Source organism: Pteropus medius, unplaced genomic scaffold (assembly GCF_902729225.1).
Source record: "Pteropus medius unplaced genomic scaffold, Ma_sr-lr_union100, whole genome shotgun sequence".
NCBI classification, from domain to species: Eukaryota; Metazoa; Chordata; class Mammalia; order Chiroptera; family Pteropodidae; genus Pteropus; species Pteropus medius.
The window spans coordinates 5159087-5172487 of record NW_024347791.1 but is presented as its reverse complement, the minus strand read 5'-3'; the positions used below and the strand labels follow the sequence as shown (position 1 = coordinate 5172487).

Below are 13401 nucleotides of genomic sequence, written 5' to 3'. Positions count from 1 at the left end.
ACATAAGATCGTATAGGACTTCTGCTTCTCTTTTAAGTGATTTGGGGAAGCATTCGGCTGTTTTGAGTAGGGAAGTGACGTGACCTCATTTATATTTAAAGATACTTTGGGTACTGTCTGTAGGATAGACTAGAGAAGTGTGAGTAGGTGCGAAGAGACCAGCCCAAAAAGAGCTCACGATGAAGGTTTGGAGTAGGATGGAGCAGTTAAGAGGTCATGGTAAGAAATGCATCTGTACCACCAGATCTTTTGTCTCTTCTATCACAATGGATGAATTGTCCCTGCTTCCTTCTCTGGCCAGCCTCTGCACTGGTATCTTGGATTCCTCTCTCACCTTCTCAAGAACTTTGCTCCTGCATTTATTCCTTCTTTCTTCCTAAATTAATCATTTTTTTTTAATGTACTAAATCATTTCTGTCCACATTCAAACTCATCTTCCATTATAAAAGCAAAAAATTCTTCCCTTAACCCTACTTCTCAAGCTGCCTCCCCATTCCTCTACTCTTCTTTACGCATTGTTCCTCAGAAGAGTTTTCTATATTCACGCTGTCTTTTCTTTTTACTCATCTTTGATCTCATTCAGCAGTCATGGTTTTGAAAATCATCTATACACTGATGACTCCCAAATTTCTATCTCCAGCTCTGGTCTGTCCCCTAAGCTCCAGACTTATATGGCAAACTGCCTACTCATCTCCTCCCCTTGGATGTATAGTATCTCAAGTTTAACATATTCCAAACTAATGTCTTGATTTCTCATGCCCACCCCACCCTGTTTTTTCCTTCTTCCCACATTTCAATACATAGTAGTACCATTCACCTCATTATTGATTTATTGCTGTGTAGAATTTCCCCTAATAAATGAACCAGGTTCATTTTTCCCCTCTATGTTTATGGTCCAGATTTAGTAAGCACTTTACTGTATGTAGAACACATTAATAGATATTTCTGGTAAGGAGAGATTGGAAAGTCGGGATTCTTATCTTTGAGGAATTTATAGTCTGTTGAAGGAAGAGAGACGTACCATGAAAGCACAAATAATCATTTAAACAAAATAAACTAGTTAATTAATGAATTGGGGTCATCTCCAAATTTGACCTTTTTAAAGACATTCTACCATGGCTAGGAGGACTTGGTGAAGAATAACAAATGAAAATACTTTAAGCTTTTTCACATAGGAGATCCAAGTTCAACTAAACTGTTTAGGTTTTGCTATCTCTGGCCAAAAAAGCTAAAAGATAAAAATAAGCTATTTGTTAAACAGTTTCTTTACACAAAGGCCTTGGGTCACACATTATGTAGATATAAGAGATTATGAGACCCATTCCTTGTCCTCAAGGAAACACTACAGTATAGATAAAGAAATGAAACAAGACAAGTAAAAGATAACTAAAGATACAAGGCACTTTTCAAAAATCAACTTTCCTTCTGAGGAGGGTGCTCAGAGTACTATAGAGTATAATTGAGAAAGGCAAAACTTGAAGTAACATGATTAGCTTTGATAATAGTGTAAATGGAACCATGGCTTATTAATTATTATGCTCTACCATTGATACCAGATTAAATTCTATTGGTGCATGCCCAGAGGAAATCGGTCTTGAGTGGTCTGTATTGGAGCAGGTAGAAAGAGAAAGGATCAGGGTAGAAATTACTGATCCAGGCTACGTTAGTCTGGTAAGGCTTAGGGAAGAGATGAGAATGCTATGGGTTTGAGAGAGGAACTTGACAAGATTTGTCAAAGAAAACCTTTGTTGGAAGGTAGTATTTGCGGGGCAGTTATAGAAAGGGTCTGTACCTATGCAATTTGAGAGTGATAAATAATAATAAAAACAACAAAATTTCATTTAAAAAACTTATTCCAAGGAGCTCAAAATATGGCTCACAGACTTTTTGTGTGATAACCTATGTTAATAGATTCTGTCCTCTGGAATTTTAAGCACATACTACATGAAAACTTGTTACATGTCTCATTCTTCTAGAAATAGGAGATAAATTCAACATGATTGGCTGAATAAATAACAAGAATTTATTGTGCAATTACTTTGTGCCTATAGAACACAAAGAGCATTGTGTTCTGTCCTACCAGAGATAATTAAAATATGGGTTCTATAAATACTTTGGGTGGGTTACTCAATTTTCTGAGATTTAGTTTCTGTTTTTATTCAGTTATGTCTTTACTGCCTCCAGTACCTCCTGATACATGGTAGGCACTCAACATAGAGAATGTGGGAAGGAAGAAAGTAAGTTGAACAGATTAAATAAAAATATACACAAAAAGGGTCTGGCAAAATAAATTATTATTTGACTTTGTGTCTATCGTCATTTGCTATGCATAATGCATAGCTTATAGAAGCATTTTTTAAAAGTTACTTGAATTCATTCTTCCTTCAGTCAAGAAATATTGAATACCTATAATTTGCGAGGCACTGAGAATAGTAAACAAAGCAGAAAGAAATCTCTGCTCCCATGCCCCACTGACTCTGTGGAAGAAGGCAGACACTAAAGAAATAAATATATATGGTGTCAGGTGGTGGTAAATGCTATGAGGAAGATGAAAGTGGGAGGTGGTAAAAAAGAATGCTAAAGGTTAATTATATAGGGTGGTCAGAAAGTGTTTTCCTATAAGTGACATTTAGACAGAGACCCGAAGGAAGTAAGGGAATAAGCCATTCAAGTTTCTAGAAAAAGAGTTTCTGGGCAGAGGGAACAGCAAATGCAAAGACCTGGAAGCGGGAAGGTGCTTGGTGTGTTTAAGGAGAGTCATGGAGGTCTCTGTGGCTGTAGCAGTGTAAGCAAGGAGTACAGTAGAAATGAAGTCAGAAAAGTAGCAGGAAACTAGATTATGTGAAACCTAAGGGAGTTTTAAGAACCTCATCTTTTGCTATGGGTGAGATGAGAAGCCATAGGAACTGGAGGACTGAGCAGAGACATGACATGATCTGACTTTCAAAGGATCATCCTGGCTGCTATGTAGAGAATAAATCAGAAGGACCAGGATTGAAGCAGAGACCAATCAGAAGACTGTGGCAATAGTCCAAGCAAGAAATAATGGTAGCTTGGATGTGGTAATACTAGAGGAGGTAGTGAGATGAGGTTGGATTGTGGATACATTTAAAAGGAGAGCCAAAATACTTTGCCGATGGATTGGGTGTGGGGTATGAAAGAGAGGGATCAAAGATGTGTCCAAGGTTTCTGTACCAAACAGTTGGAAGAATGGGTTTGCCATTTAATGGCTGGAAAACTACATAAGGAGCAGCTTGCTGGGAGCATCAAGAGTTCTTTTTAGGATATGCTAAATTTGAAAAAACCTATAAAAGTCAGGGGATCAGGGAAGAAATCAAGATGGAGATATAATTTAGGGAGCTATTAGTTTATAGAGACCATATAAAGCTATAAAACTGGATGAGAGCACCAATAGAGTAAGTGAAAATACTGAAGAAATGTTGCCCAAGAACTCAACCTTTGAATATTCCAACACCTAGAAAACAAGAGGAAAGAAGAGAATTGGTAGAAGAGACTGAGATAAAGCAACCAGTGAAATAAGAGGAGAACCAGAAGAGGAAGTGGTCTGGGTGGATGAGTGGGTGAGTGAGTGAGCAAACAAACTAGACAAACCACGCAAGATTCGTAAGCCTTCTGAGGCTCAGTCTATAATATAGATGATGTTGCTGTTCCTACATCCTTTGCAAGGTTGCTATGGAGATGATTATAGAAAATATATTAAATCAGCTAGCACATAGGAAGTACTCCATAATTAATAGCCACTTTTATTATAAAGTAAAACTAGAAAATGTAAGTATAGATTTTTTTAGTAAACAGCAAATGCTGCAGGAATTAAAAGAAGAGAAAAATCACTGTGAGTCAGGGTATTCAGGAAGTCTTCATGGAAGAAAGAGAAACTTAACCCCAACTTTAAAATGGATTTTGATAGAAGCAAGCAGAGGCATTCCAAGTGCTGAGATGAATTAAAGCTCAAAAATAGATATGAGTATACCATGGTGTTATAGTGATGTTTCTCTTCAAATAAAATTTTGTTACAAGCATGAAAATATTTGAGGTTTTTTTTGTTGGGTTTTTTTTTTTTGTCATTGTTTAGTTTTATTTTATTTTTTTTGGAAGCAAATCTATTTTTTTTTAATGTTTTTTCCACTCTTGGCAAAAGTGAGCACAGTAGACATTATAAGACTGACCAGTTTCATGGTGTCATCCTCGCTTGCTTTAGTACCCACGATTGATGATGGCTTTTGCATTTGTACCATTAGGTTTTACCACCATTGAGGGATGTGACAAATCGACCTGAAGTTGGCTCAACTGTGAGAAATAAGCTGGTGCGCCTAATGACACATGTTGACCTTGGAGTCAAGCAAATTGCTGCTGAATTCCTTTTTGTGCTTTGCAAAGAGAGAGGTAGGTTAAACTCTCTTTGCCTTCTACTGTTTTATTTTTCTGAAGGAGTCTGAGAAATCTTTCTGAGAGTAGTGGCCATCTCATTCCACTCTTTTCAGAGCTCACTGTCTATCTGTTCTATTAGAGGCCTGAAAAGACATTAAGATTAATACATTTTAAACATGTTCTATATGCTTCCGAATTCATTGAGACATGCAGACAGATACACTACCAACCACATTCACATTTAAATTTTGCCTTTTGTATCCTTTGCGTAGACTTCTTAATCTCGATGGGTCAGGACCCAGAGCCATTATGAAAAATCTGCTTCAGTAATTCAAACTCTGCAATTTTGATAACTAGACAAAGTCCTGGGTTAGTTCTCCTCTTTAATTTCTCTTGGACTTAAAGCTATAGAAGTTTTTAGTCAGTAAATTGTTATAAAATGTGAGTTGTATAATGTACTAGATAGAAGTACAAAGATGCTTAAGATATACCCCTTACCTTAAGATAGAAGTAGAAAAAAATTAAAAAATAGCTACACTACAATGTAATAAATACAATTTTATAAGTATATTATATATAAAGTGTTTGTCTTCTGAGATACCTCTAACAATTTAAAATGTTTCCTAAAATTGTATGTTGCTTGCTCAACAATAGGCACGTTCTCTGAACAAGGCACATTCAGCCTATTTCTTTCTTCATCTCCTAGTTTATAAATATACTGGTATAAAAGTCCCATCTAAGATTTTATATTCCATTCTTTTACAGTACTCCAGTTTTGTGAGAGAGATAATTTGGAGATGAAAGACTTCACTTACTTCTCTCAAAATCTTAAGTCAGTTGAATTCTTTTTTTTTTTAATGCCAGCTTTATTGAGGTATAATTGACAAAATTGTATATATTTCAAGTGTACAACATGATGATTGATATACATGTACATTGTTAAATGATTACAGGTTAATACATCACTACCTCACAGTTACTCTGTGTGTGTGTGTGTGTGTGTGTGTGTGTGTGTGTGTGTGTGTGTGTGTGGTGTGTGAGAACGCTTAAGATTTATTACTCCCTTAGTACATTTCTGGTGCATAATACAGTATTGTTAACTATAGTCACCATGCCACATGTTAGGTCCCCAGAACTTACTCATACGCTTGTACTCTTTGACCAGCATCTCCCCATTTCTCCAACCCCCTACCCACTGCTAACCACCATTCCATTCTACTCTTTATGCGTTTTTTTGTTTTAAGATTTTACATATAAGTGGAAAAGATCATACAGTATTTGTCTTTCTTCGTCTGGCTTATTTACTTAGCATAATGATCTCTAGCCTTATCCATGTTATTGCAAATAGCAGGATTTCTTTTTTTGTCATGGCAGAATAATAGTACATTATACACACACACACACACATTTATTTAGCACATCTTCTTTATGCATTCATCCATCAGTGGAAACTTAGCTTGTTTCCATGTCTTGGCTGTTGTGAACCATGCTGCTATAAATGTGGGAGTGCCGATATCTCTTGGAGATACTGATTTTATTTCCTTTGGATATATATCCAGAAGTGGGATTGCTAGATCATATGGTAGTTCCATTTTTAATTTTTTTAGTAACCACCATACTTTCTTCTATAGTGGCTGCACCAGTTTACATTCCCCCCAGCAGTGTACAAGGATTCCCTTTTTGTCACGTCCTTGCCAACCCTTATCATCTCTTGTCATTTTTATAAAAGTCATCTTAACAAGTATGAGGTGCTCTCTCATCGTGCTTTGGATTTGCATTTGTCTGATGATTAGTGATGTTGAGCACCTTTCCTTGTACTCTTGGCCATTTCTTTGTCTTCTTTGGAAAAATGCCTGTTCAGGTCCTTTGCCCACATATAATTGAATTATAGGTAACCCTTGAACAATGTGGGGCTTAGGGGTGCCCACCCCCTGCACAGTTGAAAATCCATGTATAACTTTTGACTCCCCAGAAACTTAACTAGTGGTAGCCTACTGTCAACCGGAAGCCTTGTTAATAACATAAACAGTTGATTAACATGTATTTTGTATGTTTATATGTGTATTACATTCTGCATTTTTATAATAAAGTAAGCTAGAGAAAAGAAAATTTTAAAATCACAAGAGAGGGAAAATATATTTACAGTACTGTACATATTTTTTAAATTTATTTTAAATTTATTTAAATTAGTTTCAAGTATACAGTACATTGGTTAGACATCTATATAGTTCATAAAATGATCCCCCAATTGCTCGCTCCCTCCCCTGGCCCTCTACCTAGCCATCATATTAGTGCTAACTGCATTCCCTCTTCCATGCTCCCCATCCCCATGACCAACTATCAACTACTGTACATATTTATTGAAAAACACCTGTATGTAAGTGGACCCTCACAGTTCAAACCCATGTTATTCAAGGGTCAGCTATATTTGTTCTTTTACTATTGAGTTGTATCCATTGAATTCTTAAACTTCATTTCTGACTGATTGATCTAAGCACTTCAGTTCCTGTTAAGATAGTATATTAGCAACATAATTTGAACCATATCATAATGATGATAATAAACACAGCTATTATGTGTTGAGATACCATATGCTGAACATCCTATGCCATAATCCCATTTAATTCTCATAAGGACCCTCTAAGGTAAATATTAGTATTAATTTCATTGTTATTAAGGAAGCAACCTGGCGTTTGAGAGCCTTTCAGTAACTTATCCAAGGTCAAGTGGTTACTTAGGGCTGAAACCCAAATTTGAGTCTTATCATTCCATTCTGCTTTTATTTCCTCTCATAATAATTATCTTCAACTGTTACCATAGGCTAATTAATTAAAATCTGCTCTTTTAAACAAATTTTTCATGACTTTAAAAAAAGACTAATATAGAATCTTGGAATTAAGTGACAGGTATAGTGCCTTGCATATAGTAATCTGCAAATACTGGCTAAATTGAATCAATTTTTCTGAGATCAGAAATTAGTTGCTTTTTAAAGTGTAATCATATATGTATATACATAATCTAAACCACACATATCTGTATCTATTCATTAAAAAATGATTATCAAAATATATACCAAAATATTATCTATTGTTACCTATGAGTAGTAGGATGACTGCTAACTTTTTAATTCTCTGTATTTTGTAATTTTTCTACAATGAGTATGCGTTTCTTGTGTACTTCTTAAAAAGTTATTAAAAGAGGAGAAATAAAGTTTATTTCCTCTGTAAATACATATCTAAATACATAAATTATGTAGCTAGATATAATCACCTTAGTAATGACTTAGTATCATAGCAGATATAGTATATGCATTTATAAATGAATTTGTTAGTTGTTTTTCATTTGAAATGGTTAGCTTTGTTCCCCCTAGGACCCAATATTTGAGGTTTCCTAGTCCTAACTTGGAGCCCGAAGCCAATCCATATTGGCGAAATTGTATCTTTTTCATTTGACCTTTAACAGTTCATATATGTTCATATGCTTTTCCTTTCAATTTGATTTTAACTTCAGTAAATGTATTCTGGAATAAAAAATTTCCTCATTTAACAAGTAACCTTTTGAGCTAGACCCTGGGAATACAGAGGTAGAAAAGATAAGCATCTCCACCCTCATATTATTTACTTTTTTATCAAGAGTTATAAACTCAAATGCTTACAGGTACCAGGTTGATAGTAAAAGTCAGTCAAATGGGCTAGATAGATGTAAGGTGATAAATGAAAACTGACACTCAGCCAACTGTTGGGGACACGGTGGGTTTGGACTGGGGAAAAAGGGGACTCGGAGGAACTAAAAAGAGGACATTGCTCCTATAATATAGCTCCACCTGATTATTAGCGTGAGGAAGCATGTAGCTAGTGTTACCAAATCTTCCAAATTTTTCAAGAGAAGCTGGGACTCTGGATTTTTAGATAAAACCTCCTAGTTTTTAAATGCCGTCAACTAATTCTAATTTGAAACCTTCTGCGGGATAGAGAAGTTTGTAGTCCACTTTCAACTTACTTATAAATCATCAGATTTTGGAGTTTGAGTTGAGCTTGGAGGCAGACAGTATCGATGTGAAATAAATTTCAAATCATTTATGAGAGTGGCTGAACTTTCGTCTTAAGGATGTTCGAAGCTGTTTGAAAGTGAAGGTACCATGATCAAGGCTCTAAAATTAGACCACTCAGTAGACACAGCAAGCAGCAGTCAAATTGGGTTAGGAACACAGAGACTGGATTAAGAAGGAAAAATTGAAATGGGGCGAGTTAAAAGGACAAAATTTTATGGAAGACTTGGCACAGAGAAAACCATCCAAGTGTCTTAAATACTCATCTGTGCAGGCTAAACTATATCTCCAACTGATAATGGCCCACAGGTTAACTTGTCTTCATGCTACGAGCTTGTTTTGTTGAGTCCTGAAAAACTAAACTTTTATTAGCTGCTCTGCAAATTGCGTATATTTTAAAGGGGGCCTAAAGATAGTTCTTATATAGTTTAATAAAAAAATAATTTGTAAAACCCCTGCCTTTGCGGGGTTTCCCCACTTTTAACACATTCATTACTTCCCAATATGTGCTCAGCATTGTGGTAATGGCTGAATTGCAAAGATAAATAAAGCCCTTGGCCCCTAGCCCCACACCTTTATAAACTTATTTTTCTCAGAGGAGTGTCTCCTTAGCGCAGCACTAAACAGTCTGCCTTTTTTGTTGATGTTTTCCTGTCTTCTCAGAAGCCTTACTTCATCAGTTGTTACTCTCTAGTCTTTCATGTTTTTTTAACTCTCCCTTCGTGTTTCCCTCGACCTATATACATCTTCATGTCACTGTTTTTTGTATCTCAGTATCTTAAAAGATTAATCTGTTTTTCATTACAGTATCATACTACCTACTCAGGCTTCAACTTGATGCCAGTCAGGCTTTCCACTACCATTCCCTACCCCTCCAGATGCCACTCAAAATGCTCTCAGTCAAGTCACAAATAAACTAGCAAATTATACAGTGGATATTTTTTAGTCCTTATTATATTACATCTCTCTGCTGTCGTTGCCGACCATTCTCTCTGTTTCTGTGCTACCACACACTCCTAGATTTCCTTTGGCCTACCTCTGTCTTTTCTTTTCAGTCTCGTTTACTCACTCCTGTCTTTGTCCATATATAATTGCCATGGTTCCCTAGAACTCTCTGCTGGCCCCTGTTCTCACTTTACATTGCTCCCTGGGTGAGCCTATCCTCGCTCTTGGAGATTCTATCCTGTGTTTTCTGAGGATTCCCAAATCCATGTCTCTCTCAATAAACTATTAAAGTAGGAATATCTCCTTATGCGTGGTAAGGTTTTCTTCAGTCTGTTTTCTACATGGCTGAGAGATTGTTCTAAAATACAAAATAATCTTGTCACTCCCCTTGTAAAACGTTCAATGACTCCTTGTCACCCACATGGTAAAATCCAAATTTTACCTCCATGCTACCTCTGTAGTATATCCTGAACCCGCTCCCACCTTACACTTTCTGCTTAATCATGCTAAAATCTTTATTCTGGCCTGATTGATAGTATTGCACTGTTTCTTGGTATATCCTCATGACTCAGCAGATGCTGTTCCTTTTTTGCATGGAATGCCTTGCCCCATCCTTGTTAGCATGGTGAGCTTTATCTGTCCTTGCAGGTCAGGTTACGCATCATCTCTGTAAAAACACCTCTGATCATCCGAGGCTGAATTAATCATTCTCTGCCTTATGCCGTTTTTTCTTATCTCTGTTTTTAATACTTTTCACATTTGTTATGTTGTAACTCTTTTTATTTATTGAACTTTCTTTCTAGACATTGAGGTTCTTTAAGTCAGAGATCATGTCTTCTTTATCTTTGGATCCCCAATGGTTAACAAAGTACTTTATAGGTAGTAAGTGCCCCAGAAATGTTTAATGAAAGAGCATACATTTGTGCTCTGAACTTAATGTGGTAAATACATTTCTCCATTTAAAGGAATAACTTCAATACAGTACGGTAAGCAGCATAAGAGAGAAATGTGCCAGGTATTATTCTTTCCTGGAAGAGAGAATGATTGGGTAGTGTGGATGTCAGAGCAGGTCTTCACAGAAGAGGACAGAGAAATGGGAAACAGCCTTGAACTGTACAGAAAAGAAACTAGTGTGAGGGATCTACAATGTGCAGGAGTAATTAGGAGATGAATTTGGAAAAGAGAGCAGAGGCCAGAAAATGAAGAACCCTTTAAGCCCTGTTTTAGAAGTCAAGCTTCAGCCTTTAGGGGAGATATTAGAGGTTTTATCTTAGAAGGTGATAACATAATATTTTTGCTTTACAAGGATGTATCAGGCAACTAGTTGTGTGGAAGGATGTGAGAATGGAAATAGGGAGACTAGTTAGAGGAAGGTACTAGTATAAGATTTCTAAAAGTTCCACTGTTTGACTCAAAGGAAAAGGATTATAAATCCTTTCCTGTGTAACAGAGAAGGGGGAATGATCTCTGGGTAGAATGTGGCTATGCCCTTTTCTTTACAAAGAAAATGCTTCTCCCTGTGAAGATGAGTCTAAAATGATCAATAATCATTTTACCTAATTTTACCAGAGGAAAACAATGACTGTTTACTTTGTGCCAGACACTTTTACACACTTTGCATATATTAACCTGAAGTAGATATTATTATTCCAATTCTCAAGATTAAAAAATTGGGGTACAGAGTTGCAAAATAATGTACCCAAGGTCGACCAGCTAGAAGGTGGTTCATTATTAAAATCCAGCCAGTTTAAGTCCTGGGGCTACCTTCTCAGTGGATTCCATATGCTTACATAGTATTGGTGGCATTTTTTAAAAAGCAATAACTTAGTCTGTCCTATTTGCTAACATCCTTTTTTAAATTTTATTTTTTTAATTAAATTTATTGGGGGTGACAATGGTTAATAAAATTATATGGGTTTCAAATGTACAATTCAATAATACGTCATATGTATATTGCATTGTGTGTTCACCACCCAAAGTCAAATCTCCTTTCATCACCATATATTTAATCCCCTTTACCCTTATTTACCTCTCCCCTCCCCCACTTTTCCTCTGATAACCACTAAAGTGTCTGTGTCTATGAATTTGTTTCTCTTGTTTGTTGCTTTCAGTTTTATATCCCACATATGAGTGAAATCATATGGCTCTAGACTTTTTCTGTCTGACTTATTTCACATATTAGTATAATCATCTCAAGATCTGTCCATGTTGTCGCAAATAGCAGTATTTCATCTTTTCTTATGGCTGAGTAATATTCCATTGTGTATAGGTACCACATCTTTATCCAATCATCTATCAAAGGACACCAGTTGTTTCCATGCCTTGGCCACTGTGAATAATGAATGCTGCAATGAACATCGGGGTGCATATGTCTTTACAGATAAATGCTTTCAAGTTTTTGGGGTAGTTACCCAGAAGAGGGATTGCTGGATCATATGATAATTCTATTCTTAATTTTTTGAGGAACCTCCATCCTGTTTTCCATTGTGCCTGTACCAATTTACATTCCCACAACCTCTCCAACACTGGTTATTGGTCTTGTTGCTAATAGCCATTCTTATAGGTGTTAGGTAGTATCTCATTGTGGTTTTGATTTGCATTCCTCTATTAGCTAGTGAAGTAGAGCATCTTTTCATATGTCTATTGCCATTTGTATGTCTTTTTGGGAGAAATGTCTGCTCAAATCCTATGCCCATTTTTTAATTAGATTGTTAATTTTTGTTGTTGTTGAGTTATATGCGTTCTCAAGTTATACTACAAAATGACAATAATCAAAACAGCATGGTATTGGCAAAAAAACAGACACATCGACCAATGGAACTCAGAAATAAACCCACATATATATAGGCAGATAATTTTCGACAAAGGAGCCAAAAACATACAGTGGAGAAAAGAAAGCCTCTTCAGTAAATGGTGCTGGGAAAATTGGAAAGCCACATGCAAAAGAATGAAATTAGACTGCTGTCACCATACACCAAAATTAACTCCAAATGGATGAAAGACCTAAATATAACACCTAAAACAATAAATTGCATAGAAGAAAACATGGGTACTAAACTCATGACATTGTTTTTAGAGAGGATTTTAAGAATTTGACCTTAAAAACAAGGCAAGTAAAAGCAAAAATAAATGAATAGAACTATATCAAACTAAAAAGCTTCTGCACAAAGAAACCAACAAAACAGAGGCAACCAACTGAATGGGAGAAGATATTTGCAAACACCTCCTATAAGGAGGTAGTATCCGAAATATATGAAGAACTCATACATCTCAACAGCTAATATTCTTAAGTTTTCTCATTTCTTATATTCTTTCCCTCCATTTCCTAAAAAGGGTATAAAAATGATTTTACAGAATATCCTATATTGATAAAATCCAAATCTGGCTTTCAGTAACTTTGATTTCTAATCATCATTTCTCTAAAACTGAATAATAAATAAGATTTGCAAACAGAAACCTAAAACACCACCCGTACCAATGGCCTGGTGGTCACAGAGGCCCCATCCCTGCCACAAAGTATGTTCAAAACAGCTCCATTTGAATTTCCGATGCCTGAAAAAAGGCTTTTGGTCCTCAGAGCATGTAGGAGAATGTGTAGGTAGTTCAGTATAACCACTACCACACTTCGAAAACCTCTTAAGTTTGAGAGTTACTGCCATGGCTTGTATCTCCACCCTCACTGTGTGGTGAGTGGTCAGTGATGACAATGCACACTGAAGGATTCCTGTCTAAAAATCTCTTCTGTTTTTGCAGTGGATAGCCTGCTGAAATACACTGGCTATGGGAATGCTGCGGGACTGTTGGCGGCCAGGGGCCTCTTGGCTGGAGGAAGAGGCGATAATTGGTACTCAGAGGACGAGGACACAGACACTGAAGAATACAAAAATGCAAAACCAAAGTATAGTATCAATTTTCTTTTCACTTAACTCTGTCTCTGCCTTTGAGTTGGTTATTTACCTTTCACTTCCTTTTTCTCTCGTTTTCCAAGTGTTTCTTTTCTTTTGTGGATTTGGAAGCTT

At 36.3% G+C, this 13401-nt stretch overlaps 1 protein-coding gene across 10 annotated transcripts in view; it reads left to right on the top strand.

Annotated features, from left to right (window-relative positions):
* Nucleotides 1–13401, top strand: part of RIC8B (RIC8 guanine nucleotide exchange factor B) — a 90115-nt gene that overhangs the window by 53794 nt on the left and 22920 nt on the right. For all 10 annotated transcript variants that reach the window (XR_005656123.1, XR_005656122.1, XR_005656121.1 and 7 more), the window contains exons 7-8: nucleotides 4260–4404; nucleotides 13136–13280. Coding sequence is in view for 3 of the 10 variants with exons in the window: in XM_039877871.1 (XP_039733805.1) it covers nucleotides 4260–4404; nucleotides 13136–13280 (290 nt within the window). In the remaining 7 variants the exon portion in view is untranslated. The remainder of the gene's footprint in view (nucleotides 1–4259; nucleotides 4405–13135; nucleotides 13281–13401) is intronic.